The following is a 16,815-nucleotide window of genomic DNA, read 5'->3' as shown; positions in this document are numbered from 1 at the left end:
ATCCTTGACTTGTAGTCAAATAGGAGGTACCGCGGCTCCTGGAACAGAGCCATGTTCAATGGCAACGGCTTCAGCTAAACTATCCATGTGGTGCTTTATAAATTGGTCTTAGCCAGCCTTACAGATGTGTTCAGGGTTTGCTTCACAAAATGCATCTGTTGAGCTGTGTCGTATTTTAACTGAAGCGTGGTTCACAGGCTCAGCGAATGCTAATGGGCTAAAAAAAGGGAAGGTTCATCCAGGTGTTACTGTAAATAGGTGCTGAACAGCAAAAGCCATAAATCAGGCAGAGCAGACAAGCAAATCGCCCAATATAATAAAGATTTCCAAGATTCACTCCCTGCATCTGGAGCTGAAGCTTCAAGCACAAGGTGTGGCGAGGTTTTGTTGTGGTTTATATGAAAAGTACTTAAATTTTATTTTGCTTACCATCTGCTTGCGCCTACCCTGTGACAATCAGTTTGGTCTAGCGAAGGTTTGAAAGATGGCGAGGCATACCAAAAATCTGCAATATTAATTTCCCTAAAATCTCACACAAGCTGCCTTGGAAATAGGGAATCAGCCTAAACCGTAGACCCATTGAGAGCTGACTACAAGATTAATGACTTGTCCTGCACTGATTTCCTCCTATTAGCAATCAGTGGGTCTGCTCCATCTGTCATTTCCCTGGAAAGAAAATGTGTGTTTAATTTGCCAGTAACTTCTAACTTGGCTTTGTAAAGGGAGCGACCCACATACATTTGGTGACAACGCCTTCCAAGTGAATTATGTTCGGGTGGTCAAACTGTCCCATGATGCTGGCCTCACTCAGGAAGTCTCTCCTCTGTTTGTCTGTATAACCAGCTTTCAGGGTCTTGATGGCCACACAGATCTCTCTCTTGCCAGGCACTTTGAGACGCCCACTGCATACTTCGCCAAATTCACCTTTGGGAGAGAAAATGAGTCAACCATGGACCAGAAGCACATTCAAGATGAAAGAGTAATAGCTAGCATTTGTTGAGTGCTTCTTATATGCTGGGCACTGCGTTAATGTTTTACATAGATCAAGGAAATTTCATGTACACCGATATTTACATATATACACGTGTATACAATACATTCATACACATTTGTATAATCTACATATGTATAGTTAATATCTACAAAGAAAATAGGCTTATTCAAGAGACATTCAGATACTTACCAACTCCTATGACTTTTTCAATCTTAATGCAGGACGCGTCGATTTCTTTGGCAAATTCTCGAACCGCTTGGTTGGGATCTTCATATGTAAAGGGATCCACGTAAGTTCTAACACCTAAGCAATAAACATGCGATAGGATGGCTGAACACTTCTCAAAAACCACCAATAAACTTAAGTTGTCCTGGTCTAAAAATACTCAGTACAAAAAGTGTTCTTGGCATGACAAAAATACTTAGCACAAACATACGAAAATGTTTAAATTCTTGCTCTGGTTTTCATTAGTGGGTAAACAAAGAATTGTTAGCTACTTAAGAGGCTACAGATCTACTGACTTCCTGTAATGTCTTCACACTTCAAGGATGAAATCTGAGAAACAACTCATCCCATGGAGGAAAAGAGAGTCTCTACAAGAAAACTGGGAAGGTGTTGGCTGAATACTGTTTGTCCAGATCAGTTGCTCATTTCCTACCCACCATCTCCAGCTATCCTTTCTTGGGAAGGTAACTGGAACTTTCTTTCTCAACTGTCCATGTCTACACGGTGCCCCATTTTGTCCAATATCTGGACCAATTAAGCATGTGACCAATAATTAACAAATGAAGATTAAAGCTAGGTTCAAATAGACAAGAGGGATAATACCAGCTAGCTGACTGGAGAATATAAACTCTGTATTGGATCTGCACTTTTATTCTGCTTTAAAAAGAAGGTGCTGTTAGTAAAGACATTGAAGTTCATCTGGCAGATTCAGCTGAAGAAAATGTTGTTCCTCATTGTGAATGGTTTGAATACCAGGAAGTGTAATTCAGCCAAACGCCACAGTCAACTTGCAGCCTAAATTCAGAATGTGGAGCACTGAGCCCAGAGATGTCTGGCACAAGAAGCATTTGTAATTACTGGGAACTCTCCTTTCCCTACTAGAGCTCCTATGGCTTTGGGGCAGAGAGAGGGTGCAGGGCACTACTTGACCTAATCCCTGATTTTCCAGAACTGTCAGTTTTGTCCTCATCTCAAAAAAAAAAAAAAAAAGTCATTTGTTTTTAAAAATATATACCACATGCAAATTTTAAAAATATGGTTTTGAAAAGAAAACAAGGTGAATAAATAGAAGGTTGTCAGATATCCCATATCCTTTATGACTTTATGTGCTGTAGCCAAGAAACTCTTTCTCAAGATCATTCTTCCTACCCCTGGTCCCTCTCTTCCTTCTATCTCCCTGTGCGGTGCAATAGGGTAGCTATTACCCATAAATTGCTATTTAAATATCAGTTAGTTAAAATTAAATAAATTTAAAATTCACTTTCTCATTCACACCTGCTACTTTTCAAATAATAGTGCATGTGGCTCTTGGCTAATGTACTGGATGATGCAGACAGAGACCACCACCATCTCAGAAGTTTCTACTGGATGGTGCTCCAGGAGAGGCAACAACAACTGTCCATTTAAGAGTCTTCTATCTTGCTCAAGTCTTCTAGGGCCGGTTCTCAAATATTTTCTTCGACCCCCAAATAACCAGAGTACACTGAAGAAATATTAGGAGTCCTGAACGCCATAGCAAATATTCTTGGGGTTGGAGCAATTACTGTTCATTCCTGGAATTCTTTTCTTCCGCCCAAATTTTATCTTATAACACAAGAAAAACTGACCAGTTAAGCCTTGCCACCTACCTACAAAAATAAGCCAGCAAGACCAATACTTTCCAGGGTGGAGAATAAAATAAGGGAAAAGAAGACTCTAAAGGAGTTCCCCCAACCCCCATCTTCAATCTCACTTGAAACAATCCCAAATCACTTATTTCAGTTGGATACCCTTTAAGCCCACTATTTAGATAATTCCATGGGAGGACTATAATATTAATAGTCATGTGAATTTAATGTAGGCATTTCTAAACTGAAAACATGAGACACGCTCTAAAAATAAAATTATTTTTAATCCAATTTTTGTACCTTGATTCAAATGTTTCTCTTCATCTGCTTCTTGTTTAGCTTTACTGTATTTACTCCGTCTATTAAAAATTAAAAAAAAACCACACAATTATTTTCAAAAGTTGTATGCCATAAATTCTTTGCTACCATAGGTCAGGCAAATACACTGTGCATATTTCACAGATGAGTAAACTGAGGTTTATGGGAAGTAAAATAATAAGGTGAATAACTGTCACTTTGGTGGTGAATGATATTTCAAGCACAAGCAGTCAGAACCCAGAGTTTCTGCTCTTAACCACAATACTAACCTGAGGTGATAAAGCAAGTATTTTATAACATAATTTCAAATCTCGAGAATAAATTTATCTTATCTTAAGAAATTTATCTATCTTAAGACAGACTGGCTAATTTTCCCGTACCTATTCTGAATTAAAGTAAGTTTCCATGGGCGAATTCTGCAGAAATCAAATGGCAGTAGTATTCAGTTCCTGGTATTGATAGGTAACAGTCCTGTTGCTCTAACCACAATAACCACTACCACAAAAGACTCATTAGCATATTAGATGATATTCTTAAAACAACAGTTTTGTGGTTATTGGTTTCAGCTGCTGCTTACAAACTCCTAAATTATTAATGAAAATTTAAAAGGTAAATATTTGCTTTTTACTGGATTACGTTCCTTAAGAGTTCGCAGAAAACTTGCAAGAGTAAAAATGAGAAGTTTCCATTTGTAGCCAAATTCTCTTTTTCCAAAGAAATGGTGTATGGTCTCACCATTGGCATTCTGTTCTAAATGTCATAAAGAAATGAGATTTGGGTGGGGGGTGGTACGCCTAGATGGCTCAGTCGGCTAAGCGTTCGACTCCTGATTTCGGCTCAGGTCATGATCTCAGGGTTGTGAGACTGAGCCTGTTGTCAGGTTCCACGCTCACTGGGGAATCTGCTTAAGATTCTCTCTCTGTCTCCCCCTCTGTCCCTCTGTCACTCACCCTCTCTGGAGAAAAAAAAAAAAAAAGAAATGAGATTTGGGTGTCATAAAAGTCTTGGGAATCAGAAATCTTGAATACATACAAATCTTAAGTCAATAATCTTGATGCATATATATATACGTGTATGCGTTTATGTCACCTACGTGAATCAAAAAATCAACTCAGTTGGTACTACAGCTTTCTAAAGTTTAGGAAGATGAGGTCAAATAAGTGAATAAAATGTGTACATTTATGTTTCTGTCCAAAATGTAAAGTTCACATTGGCATTCCTCTCGTGTTTTTTAGGAGCTCCACAGACGAGGTAAGCCAAGACTCTTGCAGATGAGGAAGCTGACCCAAGATCCCCGCCAGGCCACAGAGCATCTTGACAGTGCGGCCCCATCAGATTCTGGAAACCTGAACCCCTGAACTCCGAACAAGCAGAGAAGGGTGAGATGATCGTGTAGAAGAAAGAACAGCAGAGAAGTGGACGGGGCCGCGAGGGGCGACCAGAGAGGAGCCGAAGCACCATACCCACATCCCGCCGGACTGTCTGCAGATGACCCTCCATGGGTATCATTTCCCTGCAAGTAATAATACCTTGCACTTTCACACTGCATTTAACTTTCCAAGGTGCTCTGTACACATTATCCTGCCCTCCCCCAACTATTTACGAAGCAGGAATCAGCTTGGTTGTGATTCAGTCACTCAAGTTAACCTGCCAAGTGTGTGGAATGCAGTCCCAAATAATAGCTTGCCTTTTTACTTTGCTTTTAACTTTTTAAAGAGCCATCCTGTCTATTATTGCATCTTCCCAGCAAGCCCAGGGAAGTAGGCAGGCAGACAGACACACACTCAGTCCCACTGTATAGGTGAGGCAGGGGGGCCCGCGGCTGCCCCACGACACTCTTAGCAAGGAGAGGAGTGCGCCTGCCCCGATCTGCTTGCAATCTCACATGCCTCTCATAGTACAGATGAACTTACACCAAGATCTCTGATGAGATTATTATAAGTAATACTACATTTTATATCAGTAAATCCACTTAAACTGGATGCCGCTGCTTTCAGAATCCACTGGTTCATCAAAGAAACGAAACACATTGAAATGTCCTGAAACCGAACCTTTGTCTGAAAGATGTAGTCCCCTTCAGCCCTCCCCATCCCCTTCCCCTTTTAAAGGAAATATGAGTGTAAGGTCAGGAACTATGAAAACAAGATTTTATGTCAGGGAAACGCGTGGCTGGGTCCCAGGGGTGTGATAGGGTCCTGCCAGCCTGAGCGATTGTATCTTATCAGAGCTCCTAAAAGCATTATCTAAAATTACAAGTATATCTCTTGAACCACTTTAGATCTCCAATGCTGATTTGAACGTCTCTCCTTTAGAGAAGCAAAACAATGCATTGAGCAGGAGAGCTTTGGTACCAACTTTAAAATGCCAGTGAGTTTGTCAAAGACCCTGTAATAGACCAACAGAAACAAGGGCCTCCAGCTGCCCAGGAGGGCAGTTATCTGTCATCCATTAAATATGTGTGAAGCCAGAGGAAATGCAAAATGGCAGGGATCATTAACTATAAGGCCGACACGCCCATCCCCTCCTCAGACTTCTAAACACAGGAGGAGGAATTAAACACGAGGCGAAGGTGTTATTTTTAAAGAAACCTCTTGATTTGCAGTGTTACTTGGCGGAGAGGACCCTCCAGGAGTACAGAAAATGCTGGAAAAGAAACACAAGGAATCACTGTTCAAACACTAATGGTAGCCTATTAGCTTTTTCAGAAGACATTGGAAACTAAAATGCCTAAGCTCCGCTCTACCTTTGTCACCTGATGACCCTTTCTCCTTGGCTCAGGGGAGGACAATGTGTCCGTTATTGTCCCAAGAAAGAAGCCCATTGAAGCTGGTCAGCCAGGCTGGAGGATGCCACATGGCCTAAAGAAGGGCTAACTCTAAATTGACCTCCACGGGCGGATCACCTGAATGGCAGAAGGAAACCTTTGTGGAAGATTTTCTAATTACTGGGACTAGAGGGCAAGCTGATTAAAACAGGGTGGGAGGGGAATGGCTTGTTAGTGAATGCTCCAGAAGGAAGCAAGGGACCGTTCATCTGCAGGAGTGAGAGGGAGGAGCCTCCCCGGCAGGTGAAGCTGCAAGTGGGAGCTGAGCCCTCCCCAGCTTGGGTCAAAGGCGGACGGAATCAGGGTATTAGCAGGCATTGTGGAGGAACAGCGTGAGCCCTGAGCCCTGCCCTCCCAACTAATGTGTCCTTCTGGCACCTTGACTATTCAAAAACACAAACAAAACACTGGAGGGGGAGCGTGGCAGGGGCCCAGCACAAACCCCGCTTTTATTAAAATACTAACTTTCCTTGATCAAGTGGATGGATTTGATTGATGTGGTTCACTGTTCCAAAACTAATTAGTAAAAGGTAAGTAATTTATTCAGCTAAAGTGCAGATTAAAGAAGATAAAGCAATGTAATAACTAGCACGGCTCCAGGAGGACCCTTTCCAGCGTTTAATGGCATCACCCGTGAAGATTCATAGAAGCCATCCTTCTTTCCCCTTCCTTAAGCTGTCATTGTTCTTGCACCAAATGATGTCTAAATGTTCTTCACAGGCAACATTTTGAAATGGGTGGAAATGAACCGTACAATTGCACGCAAGTTGTTTAGAAATGTTCCTGCAGTACCATCTGCCCCCTAATTGTATGAATTCACATGACTTCATCGGAGCCAATTTAGGCTAACATTGGAGTGTATTCATTCTTATGTGATCATAATATTCCAATTAGGACACCAGGGAAGATGGATACAGACTGAATGGTAACTGTTTTCGCATTACATGAACAGTTAGCTCCAAAGTGGAAAAGCTTAGCCTTCAGACGAAGACAAAACCAACTCACAAAGTCTGACTTTATAGCGTGCATTCGATCGGCACAGCAATTCACAGATTATCAGGGCTACCAACGGCACCGAGGAGACTCCTGAAATTTTGGTCCGCTAGTATGGTCAGTGTGGGCTTTAGATATAGATCCGTTTTTTCAGTTCAGAAGACATTAGAATCAACTGTGCCAGTATTGGAAGTCAGGAAAGTTGGGCTCCTGTCCCGATCAGGCAACTAACCGGCTGTGTGACCTTGGTTTAGTTCATTGTTTAACCTGCTCTCCAGGTTCCCAGTAGAGAAGGTACCAGTGTGAGAATGAGGTAGTTTCCTGAACAGGGGTCTTTTGTGTCCTTCTTCACAAATTTTACCACAACCACCTCATTTTTTTTTCTTAAAATCAATTCACTTCTTTTTCTTTAATTCGAGTAAAATGGGTACAATGTCCCCTAACATAAACGGACATAACAAAAACCCAGCAGCAATCCTCTATGCCTGGTTTTCAGGCAATACTTGTCTCTCATCACCAAACTGTGCTTTAGAAATGAGAAACTCGTCTTATGTTCTAGTCCTTTCAAAAGTTTTTCTTGCACAGTAGAATAGTATTTGGGGAAGACACACTGGCCTCAAGCAACCGGGATTAATCGCGTTTGGGACAACCTGATGAAATCATTTATAAAGGGGCAGGGGACCAGGGAAATGGAACGCATTCATTCATTAGTCCCGGAGGTTATGACCTTATCATTGCATTTTATGATGTCGCTCTTAACAGTCCTTTCAAAATCACTTTAGAAAGCAATAAAGTGGTTACACGGTGGAGACCACAGATAGATACCGACAGGAGTATGGGGACGTGGTGCCATATGCCACTGAGAGAATGTACAGACATGGTCTGGGATAAACTTTCTAGGGACAGCATCATGTAAGTACAAAGGGTATGACACTTGAACAACCCAATAGCAAGTACAATTGTGTGCCCAGAAAGCTGAATTACACATCAAGGGATGAGGGAGTACACTGATTGTAGATGCTTGTAAAAAAAAAAAAAAGTAAGTGAATTTGTCGGGGCGCCTGGGTGGCTCAGGCGGTTAAGCGTCTGCCTTCGGCTCGGGTCATGATCTCAGGGTCCCGGGATCAAGCCCCACATCGGGCTCCCTGCTCAGTGGGGGAGTCTGCTTCTCCCTCTGCCACTCCCCCTGCTCTTGTTCCCTCGCTCTCAAAAAAAAAAAAAAAAAAAAAAGTAAGTGAATTTGCCTAACATGATGTGGGTGGTAAAAACATATAATGGGTCTTAAGTCAACTTGCTTTGTATATCATTTTAAATATATAAATAAAAATAAATGTGGGAGTTGGATTCTTTCACTGAGATCCCCAAATGTTTACAACACATCCAAGTCGGCCAAAAGGAAAAAGCTTTCTTCTCGTTGAAAAAAAATGGAGATTACCCTGGCTTGCCTAAAGCTGAGGCTTCTCAGTATAAAGAAGATATAATGAAATAAATGAAACAATCGCTATCAAAAAAAAAAAAAATCTAGCAAGATACCAGCTGTGAGCCCGAGGCCGTTTCCTCTTTCCTAAATGACAAATTAGCACCAGACAGATTTTTCTTTGAGGTAATCAGGAGGGTTGAAACTTTTCTCACTGTGTGGGTCCCTGTCCTCTGCTTCTGAAAAAAAAAAACTCATACTCCATCCCCTGGTGGGACTCAGTTGGAGGGGAATCACCTTATAAGGGAGCCCCTCTGTCTCAACTTTCCATGGCTCTCAAGGGCGAGAAGCAACCCTATCATTTTCCAGGCCAGAGTGTTCCATTTGTTGCCTTCCCAGAGAGTTGGCAAGATTATTTGGGGTGCCATTTACCACCTTTCATTTGTACTCGCACTTAAAGCAAGGACCAGACTTCTGTCCGCACTTCCTGTCTCCTCTCTCTTCACCTGTTCTTGTCACATTTAAACATCTGTAGTCCAATGTGACAGCACATACAGCCAGCATGCGGAGAAGAATCAGCTGAGTGTGCATCAGCCGCGGCAAAGCCTGTCAGCTACCTGGCTCCAGGCAGCCTTTCCCATGACAGCTTTATGGCCGACACTAAAGAAGAATCAATAGGAGGGCAAGGGGTTGACATTTCATTTTCTAAAAAGTGATCCATTGAGGACCAATCACCAAGCAGTGTTTATCAGCCTTGGGAAGTGACTTTTTTTTTTTTTTAATGGGGGAGAAGGGACAAGAATCATCGCTGGGTAACTCGACAGGCTCAATTCTCTAAGGTGGGGACTCATAATTGGAAATCCGATGCATCCTCCTATCAATTCTGCCTTAAAGACTAAAGTGATCAATAGAAGCAGAAAGAAAATTAAGTCATCAAGTGTGCAATTCTATTTCCTATAGCTACAAGCTTTTTAATAAGCTCGTCTTCCCATTACATTTTCTTGGGCTTTTGCTTTCTTTTTGTCAAAGTGGAACATCTGAAAGAAACTTATAATGAGGTGATTTATTCCTAATTATTCTGGTTTCACTGGTATATTTAAGGTAACTTGAAAAAAAAAGTAACTCTAAAGAAAAGCTGGACAAGTAGACAAAGCTTCCCTTCAACATCAAAGAGAAGGTTGAGATACAACATGAGACCCACTTTCTGCAAACAAATGTTCCCTCAAATGGTTCTAAGCATCATATGGTGCTGGATTTTAGCCAAAGATTATTTCGACGTGGAGGTAATTAAGAATTTTTTCCCTAGTTTTAGACTTTTAAACGTCTTTCTTCTGTGATGAAATTGTATTGATATATACTGTAAAATTTTCAGGCACAGAAATACATAATAATGAAAACAAAAGCCATGTAATTTCCACGAAGTCTCCAGCCCTGCTCCTGCCCCCACTCTCAGATGGATATACCTGATTGCATCCCCTTCCCCTGTGTTTGTGTGCCTAGCATGTGTACGTACGCAAAACCAAAAGGCAATGGACGAGAAAGAGGTCCATCCTGACTGACTTCCAAAATCAAATGCCAGAACAGGAAAGAATACTTGAAATTCAAATTCTGTTTAGGCCAAATTAGAGTCTCCCAAGACTGAGCTATAAGGGTGCAGTGGGCGTGTCTATGGATGTTCTATGTGTGCAGTCCAGCGATAGGGAGAAGTGTTCACGGTGGATTTCCCTTCTTCAGGTTGGAACTCACAGCTCTAATCAAACACACAGCGATAGACTTTGCACCAAAAAGAACAAACACAATGACAAAGGTAGGTGGTGCCTGCACACAATGAGCTCTTGCTGCATACTGCACTAGAGCGACCAAGATTGATTTCTATAATTCCAGTACGTTTTGGAGCATGGGAGAGGGGAGGCATGATATTAATAGATACGTGTGACAGCTGAGACCATCCTGGCAAAATTAGGATATACAGTCATCACCCTAATTACAGTGCACCACAAAGTGAGCACAGAGCCTGATGGCTTGCTCAGGCCAGTGGCAAGAGCCAGAAGCATTGTTGTGACATCAGTGAGATCACCAAAAGGAGGGGCAGAGAGAGAGGACACAGCAGACATTGGCCAGGGAGCTGAGCATGGCTACTGGGTGTCCAGTAGTAGCTCTCCCACTGAGGGAAACTCATGACCCTAGACAAGTGTTACGTTTTCCTGAGTATCATGTTCCTCTTCTGTAATGGGAAAAAGTTTACATTGAAGAGGATCATTTTGATGTCTGCGGGTTCTGCCTTTCTTTTGCCAAAAGCCCCACCTTGTGAAATAGTTGATGGCACAGGGGAGTGAAGGTTGGAGAAGCCTAGATGTGGGCACATACTGGAGATGAGTGGCTGTCCCTCCTTGACCCCATTCCTCTGGAGCCTCTGACTAGTGTTAATAAGCAGATGGGGGCAACAACAATAAGGAAAACTAGTTCAAAAAAATAGGCTGCCAAGCCATTTTTATTTCTCTCTTTCTTTTCTAGATTGGTTTTCAAGTATCAGGTTAGATTGTAGACTCTCACAGAATTAAGTAATCTGCTGTTTTAGATTCATTTCCAAGAACAATGCCATGTTCACAGCGTGCTTAATAGAAACTCTCTAGAAATGGTGATGGCCTCTCCTGAAAGAAGACTGAGTGCAGCACCCAATTATTTGCTTTGGTTGCAATTATTATTAACCAAACTCGAGTTGAAGCACTTACTGCGTGCTAGATTAGCTACTTTACCTATCAAAATTCTCCTGTCAGTAACTCTTAGAGGCAGATCTTCTGAGATCCTCTATCCCTACTTTATAAAAGAGGAAAAAAAAAAGATTCAAAGAGTTTAAGTAATATAGCTGACAAATGGCAGAGCTTAAATTTTGGACCCAAGTTTTATATGGCTTCTTTTTTTGCCTTTGGCAGTTAAGTCTAAGCTTAAGAGAGGTATAAATGTAACACCTTACAGCTTAGAGAATCTAGCTCTCATTGGCTTGCTTTTCAGCTGGGTTTCCAGGAAATAGCTGGGTCTTTCCAGGACTCTCAGCTGTGAGGGCTGCCACTGGGGCCAGTCCAGCTCCAGTAGGGGTGTGGGGAGATCAAAGCCAAGAGGAAGGAGCTGGCCCTGCACATGCCCTATTTATGATGCTAATCAAAAGCCTCAGCTTTGCTGGGAGGAGACAAAAAGCTCCCTCATAAAAACTGGGATGGGGGCGGTGGGCAGTGAGGGGCTTAAGGGCTTACCTCCTGCTGATGACAAAAGCTGCGATGAGAATGACCACCAGCACCACACTGCCCGAGACTGAGACCAGAAGGACGGTGGAGTTGGCCCCATCTCCAATGATCCGGGAAGGCACTGGCAAAGACAGTTACACAAGGATCACCTCTGGGAAGGTCCGACGAGCTAGAACTTCTGACTGGGTCACGAGTATCAGCGTTCCGAAGCCACTGGGAAGGCTCACAGCCTCTTTTGCCCTTTGATAAGTACTTATGCGACAGCATTTCTAAGACAGCCTTAATGAGATGAAGACTTGTCTTTTATGTATTTGTATGAAGAACTTCAACCAGAAGACTCTTACTAAATCCTCTGGTAAACATTACCACTCATTGCTTTTTCTTCTTTTCATTTCTAGTTTCATCCCTAACTCATTGAATGATTGGATGCATTCCTTAGTGAGAAAGACACTTGGAAATTTCAAAAAGGACAAGCAGTTTTGAATACCTGCCCACATCCCCCCGCCCCAAATTGATCCAAAACCTGCCCATTATTGACCAGACCAGAAGCCACTTCCTCCTTGAAGCCTTCCAGGAATATCCCCCCAAAAATGTCAAACCCCATCAGATTCAATCCTAGAGTACTTTCTCTTCTGCTTTTTTAGTCTTACTTTATTTAATAATTCATGAAGAAAATGACTTTCTAGAACTGACGTTGAAGCTTCTTCTCCACTATCTCCTTAATCCAGTTAAGCTCAATTTCAGTTTGTTAATTACATAGGTGGAGCCATCTTATGTAAACCGCTCATTCAATGGGCATGTCCTTTGTTAACATTTTCAAGTCAATCAGTCCAACTCACAATGTTGAGAGAGTTGATATGCTTGTCCAAAGGCTCTTAAAAAGAAAAAAAACACTGATCTGACTTGATTTAAACAGATTCCTAGAAATAAATAAAAGAAGATAAATTTCGTCCCTTCTTTACTCTTCCCAGGGAGAAAACTTCCTACCTCCTTTAAGATAGCTATGCAACTCTCAATTCGTCCGCTTATCAATCCCATTTTTCCATGATCAATAGAAGACTCAAAATAAGAAAAAGAAGAAAACATTTTCTAATCACATGCATAGACAGGTTAGGTAATATGGAAAATGCTCTTCTCTAAAGAGCATGAGCTTTTCTAAGTTGCAGACATCGTCATTTCAAACCGTGTTCGTTGTCAATAGAATGTTCGCCTAACCAGAAATTAGGTACAGCTACTTAGATTTCACCTGGACTGTAAAAAGGGCCTCAGAAGTTGGTACCTGTGTTGGTCGTGACCTCCAGTGGCTCACTGAAGTCTCCGTAGCCAGCTGCTGTCCTGGCTCGGACATGGAACACATAGGAAGTCAGAGGATTCAGGCCTTTGATGTCCGTGTTCCTGGCAGCTGTCCGGACAATGCGGTAGCTCCGCTCATTCTGATCCTGCATCATGGGATGATAAAATTAGGGAAGGTGGCAAAATAAATCCCCACTTACTCTAGGCACATAATTAAAGGAACCAAGCCAGTGTCCTTAGAAGTTGAAAGTAAATAGAGATTGATAAGCTCTAAACCTCCTATTCTCTTCAATGTTGGAAGTACCATTGTAACATCTTGGACGCTGAAGGACACGTGGAGTTTGGGTGTGATCACTGTTGACACTGACCATATGCAGATCTCTATTTATGCTCTTTTTAAAAAAGGAAATCAGATGATGGTTGGTGGCTTTTCTCACTCCACAGCCAGCAATTTAACAGAAATAACCATAAGAAGGTCTCTCATCTTTTTCTATTTTCCTTCTAGAAAATGTCAAAAATGTTGTAATCTGGTTTCAGTGAAAAATAAGTCCTGTCCCCTTTTTGCTTTTAATAAGGAAGCCAATAAGTGATGATCTTTAGAAAGAAAGAGAAGTCAATTGTTCATTTTCTAGACAATCTCGAATGCAAATGGCTCTCTTCAGAATTCTGTCCTTTAAGAGAGACAAGTTATTTGTAAAACTAATGTCTTTCTATAACTTTAGGAGGCTGAAAAATGTAATTTTCCTTCCCTGATTTTCTATTAAAAGTCATCAAAACCCACACCTTGATTCTGAATAGCAGTGATCTACTTAAACAGATCATTATTTCGACTTTTATGAGTCACTCTCACTGATAGAAGGCTTATATACAAGAACCTCTTAGTTATCTTGATTTCCATTACTAGAAAGAAAAAATGGTTATATTAGAACACAATGTATTTTTCCTATTTTTCATGATAACCAACTTAATACATAACATTCATAACTGGATTCGACTGGGGAACAAAATGCTTTTGGTTTTGAGACTCCCTGGTATTCTGGATTTATATATAACTGGCTAAAAACTAAACAGAAAAAGAAAGAAAGGAGGGAAGGAGAGAAGGAAAGAAAGGAGGGTAAGGGGGAGGGAGGGAAGGCAAAGGAGAAGAGAAGAGAACGAGCAAGAGAAGCTTGCTCATTCAAGTCATACCTTCTCGTAATACTTGACTTCATACTCCAAGATCACCCCGTTGGGTCTATCTGGTTCCAGCCAAGCCAGAGCAACACTGTATCTTGTAACTTCTTTCGCCTGGACCAAAGCAATGGATGATGGTGCTATTGGGAAAAAACAAACAAAAAAACAAAAGGGGGAAAAAAAACAGTGGTGGTAGCAAGCAACAATTTCATTTTGCTTCAGAAAAGTGTGAAGGATTATCTTGTCTTCCCAGATCCCCATGTCAAGTCTTCCCCAGTACAAAAGCATACCGTTTTTATGGTTGTCTCCAATATGTTGGTATAGGGTTTGTCTTAGAAAGATACTCTCTGAGGTAAAAGCCTACAGCATCACCTCCACAGCACCTGCAGCCACACCTGCAGCCGTTCCTCACAAAATCTATAGAGAACGCTACCTTCTTTGTGTTTTGCAAGCCATGAAATCCACTGGAAGACCTCCTTTTAAGCTCAGTAAAACGGCATTTCCTCCTACCTCCGAAGTTTACAAGTGGTCATCTTACTGGTCTTTAATTTTATACAAGCAGGAGAATTTGCAACTCCTCCCAGGGGACTGTAGGAAATGAGAACAATTTCTATCCTTTCCAATATAAATAAAAGTACTGCTCAATTGTAGCTAAGTTTTCAGTTTGACACCGTGATGCAAATAATGAAGAACACGAATAAAACAATGATGCTCTCTCTGGACACGTGTGACATTTTGAAGCTATTTTTACAAAAGCTGAGATATTGCTTTTGCCTGTTAAGTAGTAAACTTTCTTCTGTCCACTAAGAAAGACACAAAAGCAGTCCTCTATCGGCTGTGTTCTCAGGAGTCCTTGAGATTTCTAAAACTAGGCTGCCCTCTTCTTCACTGCGATGGTCACGTCTCCAGCTATGGTCCAGTTCTGCTCGGACTGACAATGACACAAATGTGCCATCTCCAGGGAGAAGAGGAGCAGTCAATGAAATCTGTAATCTTACCTAACAAAGCTGGTCTGTAGAACCAGAGATTAGGGGGTCTCCCTCAATTGACCAAATTGTGGAAATATGTGAAATCATCACAAAATGGCCACTGAAGAACAACAGCATAGTGTCAGGTCATCCTCCTGCTCTTTCCCAACACACACACACACACACACACACACACACACACACACACACACACACCTGCCAAACCCTAACTCGGAGGAAAAAAAGAGAAAAGTAAAATAAATTGTCACTGAAAATGGATTGGGACTAACTTCAAACATGCTTGACCGTATCCGAGAGGTATGTACTGATGGAAAGGAAAGCAACCAGACACACCCTAGTCACAGGGAATCTTCCAGCTGAAGTTAATCAATCAGGGAGCACCTCTTGGAGGTTATTTGACAGCCTGGCATCTCTGTTGGGGGTACTTCAAGATGGCATGGGCACATACGGGCACGCACGCACGCCCACGTCCCCTGCCCTATTTCTCTTTCCCACTCTTTTTCCCCCAAAGCTATTCCAGATTGAATCTCAGGCATAAGCACAAGCGAAAGATACAGTGGATACATATGTCCTCCATCAAAGGCAACCCCAAGGTTAGTAATACCAAACTGGATGAACAGAGCTGCATGCTTCAGACATATGGAAGCCACTGAACATCTGAAGAAAATGAAAAACGGAAATGTGCTCATTAGCTGCATTAAGGCTTCCCTCCCCCAACACACACACACACCCACACACCCACAGACATGCACACACACACTTTCTCTCTCTCTTTCCTTACTGGTTGAAACGGAACCATGGTCCAGCAAAACGCAAGGAATGACTCTCCCAAATACAGAGGAAGCAAGAGGGCTAAGAAAGTTGCCTGGCTATGAAAAGCTATTTTGCTCCAGGTAATAAATATATTGTCTAACAGAGCACTTTAGCGTATACTCCATAAAAAGGGGCTCTTTAAACTCTGATGTTCAGGATTGGGAAGTGCAATCGAAAAGCGAGGATTTTCGAAAGAAAGCGGCAGAGGATGGGGTGGGGGGGGAATCATAAAGTTACACAGTGGACTTTCTCTCAGAAATGGTCTGGCTCAGATTCTGGTAATCAACAGATTCCTCAGGAAAGAACTGCCTGGCTGCCCTTGGGGTGCACTGCTTAACCAAGCCGGTTTCTCTCTGGCTGGGTTATCACTAAACTGCTGCATGTGGGCAATGAATCTGATTTCCATTTTAGAAGTTGGAACAGCAGTGTTCCTGTGCCCATTCAAGGGGAATATGAACTCAACTGAAGTCCTCAAAATATTGCAGGCAGTGCGTCCACCATATAATCGTGGTAACTGATAGACTATTTCTAATACAGCCCTACTTGGAAAAATCCATATGCACAAACGTGTAAATAAACCAACCATGTGTGCTCTGACTCGGCCGCCATTAAAAGGGAAGAACATGAGATGAAAAAGTAAAGTAGAATAGTTCTAAATCCCAAAGGTATTGTGTTGTGGGGCTGTCATGTCTGAATTCTTTCTGGACAGATCTCTTTCAGAAAAGCATTTTTATCAGGCCACGGTGACAAAAGCAATCCATGACCAAGTGAGGTGGCGAAATATACCTACTACAACATGCAACTGCCCTGTAGTCGAACATGGCAGCCATTCCTCCCTCTAAGGAGAGCGTCTTACCTTCTCTGGTACAAAGAACACCAGTCTGGAAAAAAAAAAAAAAAAAAAAAAAAAAAAAAAAAAAAAAAAAA

General features: G+C 41.9%; 1 protein-coding gene across 3 annotated transcripts in view; it reads right to left on the bottom strand.

Annotated features, from left to right (window-relative positions):
- EPHA4 (EPH receptor A4) overlaps positions 1-16,815 on the bottom strand; it is a 141,621-nt gene that overhangs the window by 22,733 nt on the left and 102,073 nt on the right. For all 3 annotated transcript variants that reach the window (XM_073878125.1, XM_025886907.2, XM_073878122.1), the window contains exons 6-11: positions 14,102-14,226; positions 12,900-13,059; positions 11,630-11,741; positions 3,127-3,185; positions 1,184-1,297; positions 739-924 (exon numbers count right to left, since the gene is read on the bottom strand). In XM_073878125.1, the coding sequence (XP_073734226.1) occupies positions 739-924; positions 1,184-1,297; positions 3,127-3,185; positions 11,630-11,741; positions 12,900-13,059; positions 14,102-14,226 (756 nt within the window). The remainder of the gene's footprint in view (positions 1-738; positions 925-1,183; positions 1,298-3,126; positions 3,186-11,629; positions 11,742-12,899; positions 13,060-14,101; positions 14,227-16,815) is intronic.

Source organism: Callorhinus ursinus, unplaced genomic scaffold, assembly GCF_003265705.2.
Source record: "Callorhinus ursinus isolate GAN/ISIS: 27379988/994484 unplaced genomic scaffold, GSC_fseal_2.0 scaffold2, whole genome shotgun sequence".
NCBI lineage: Eukaryota > Metazoa > Chordata > Mammalia > Carnivora > Otariidae > Callorhinus > Callorhinus ursinus.
The sequence above is the reverse complement of the archived record's forward strand: the minus strand, read 5'-3'. Positions and strand labels throughout refer to the sequence as shown.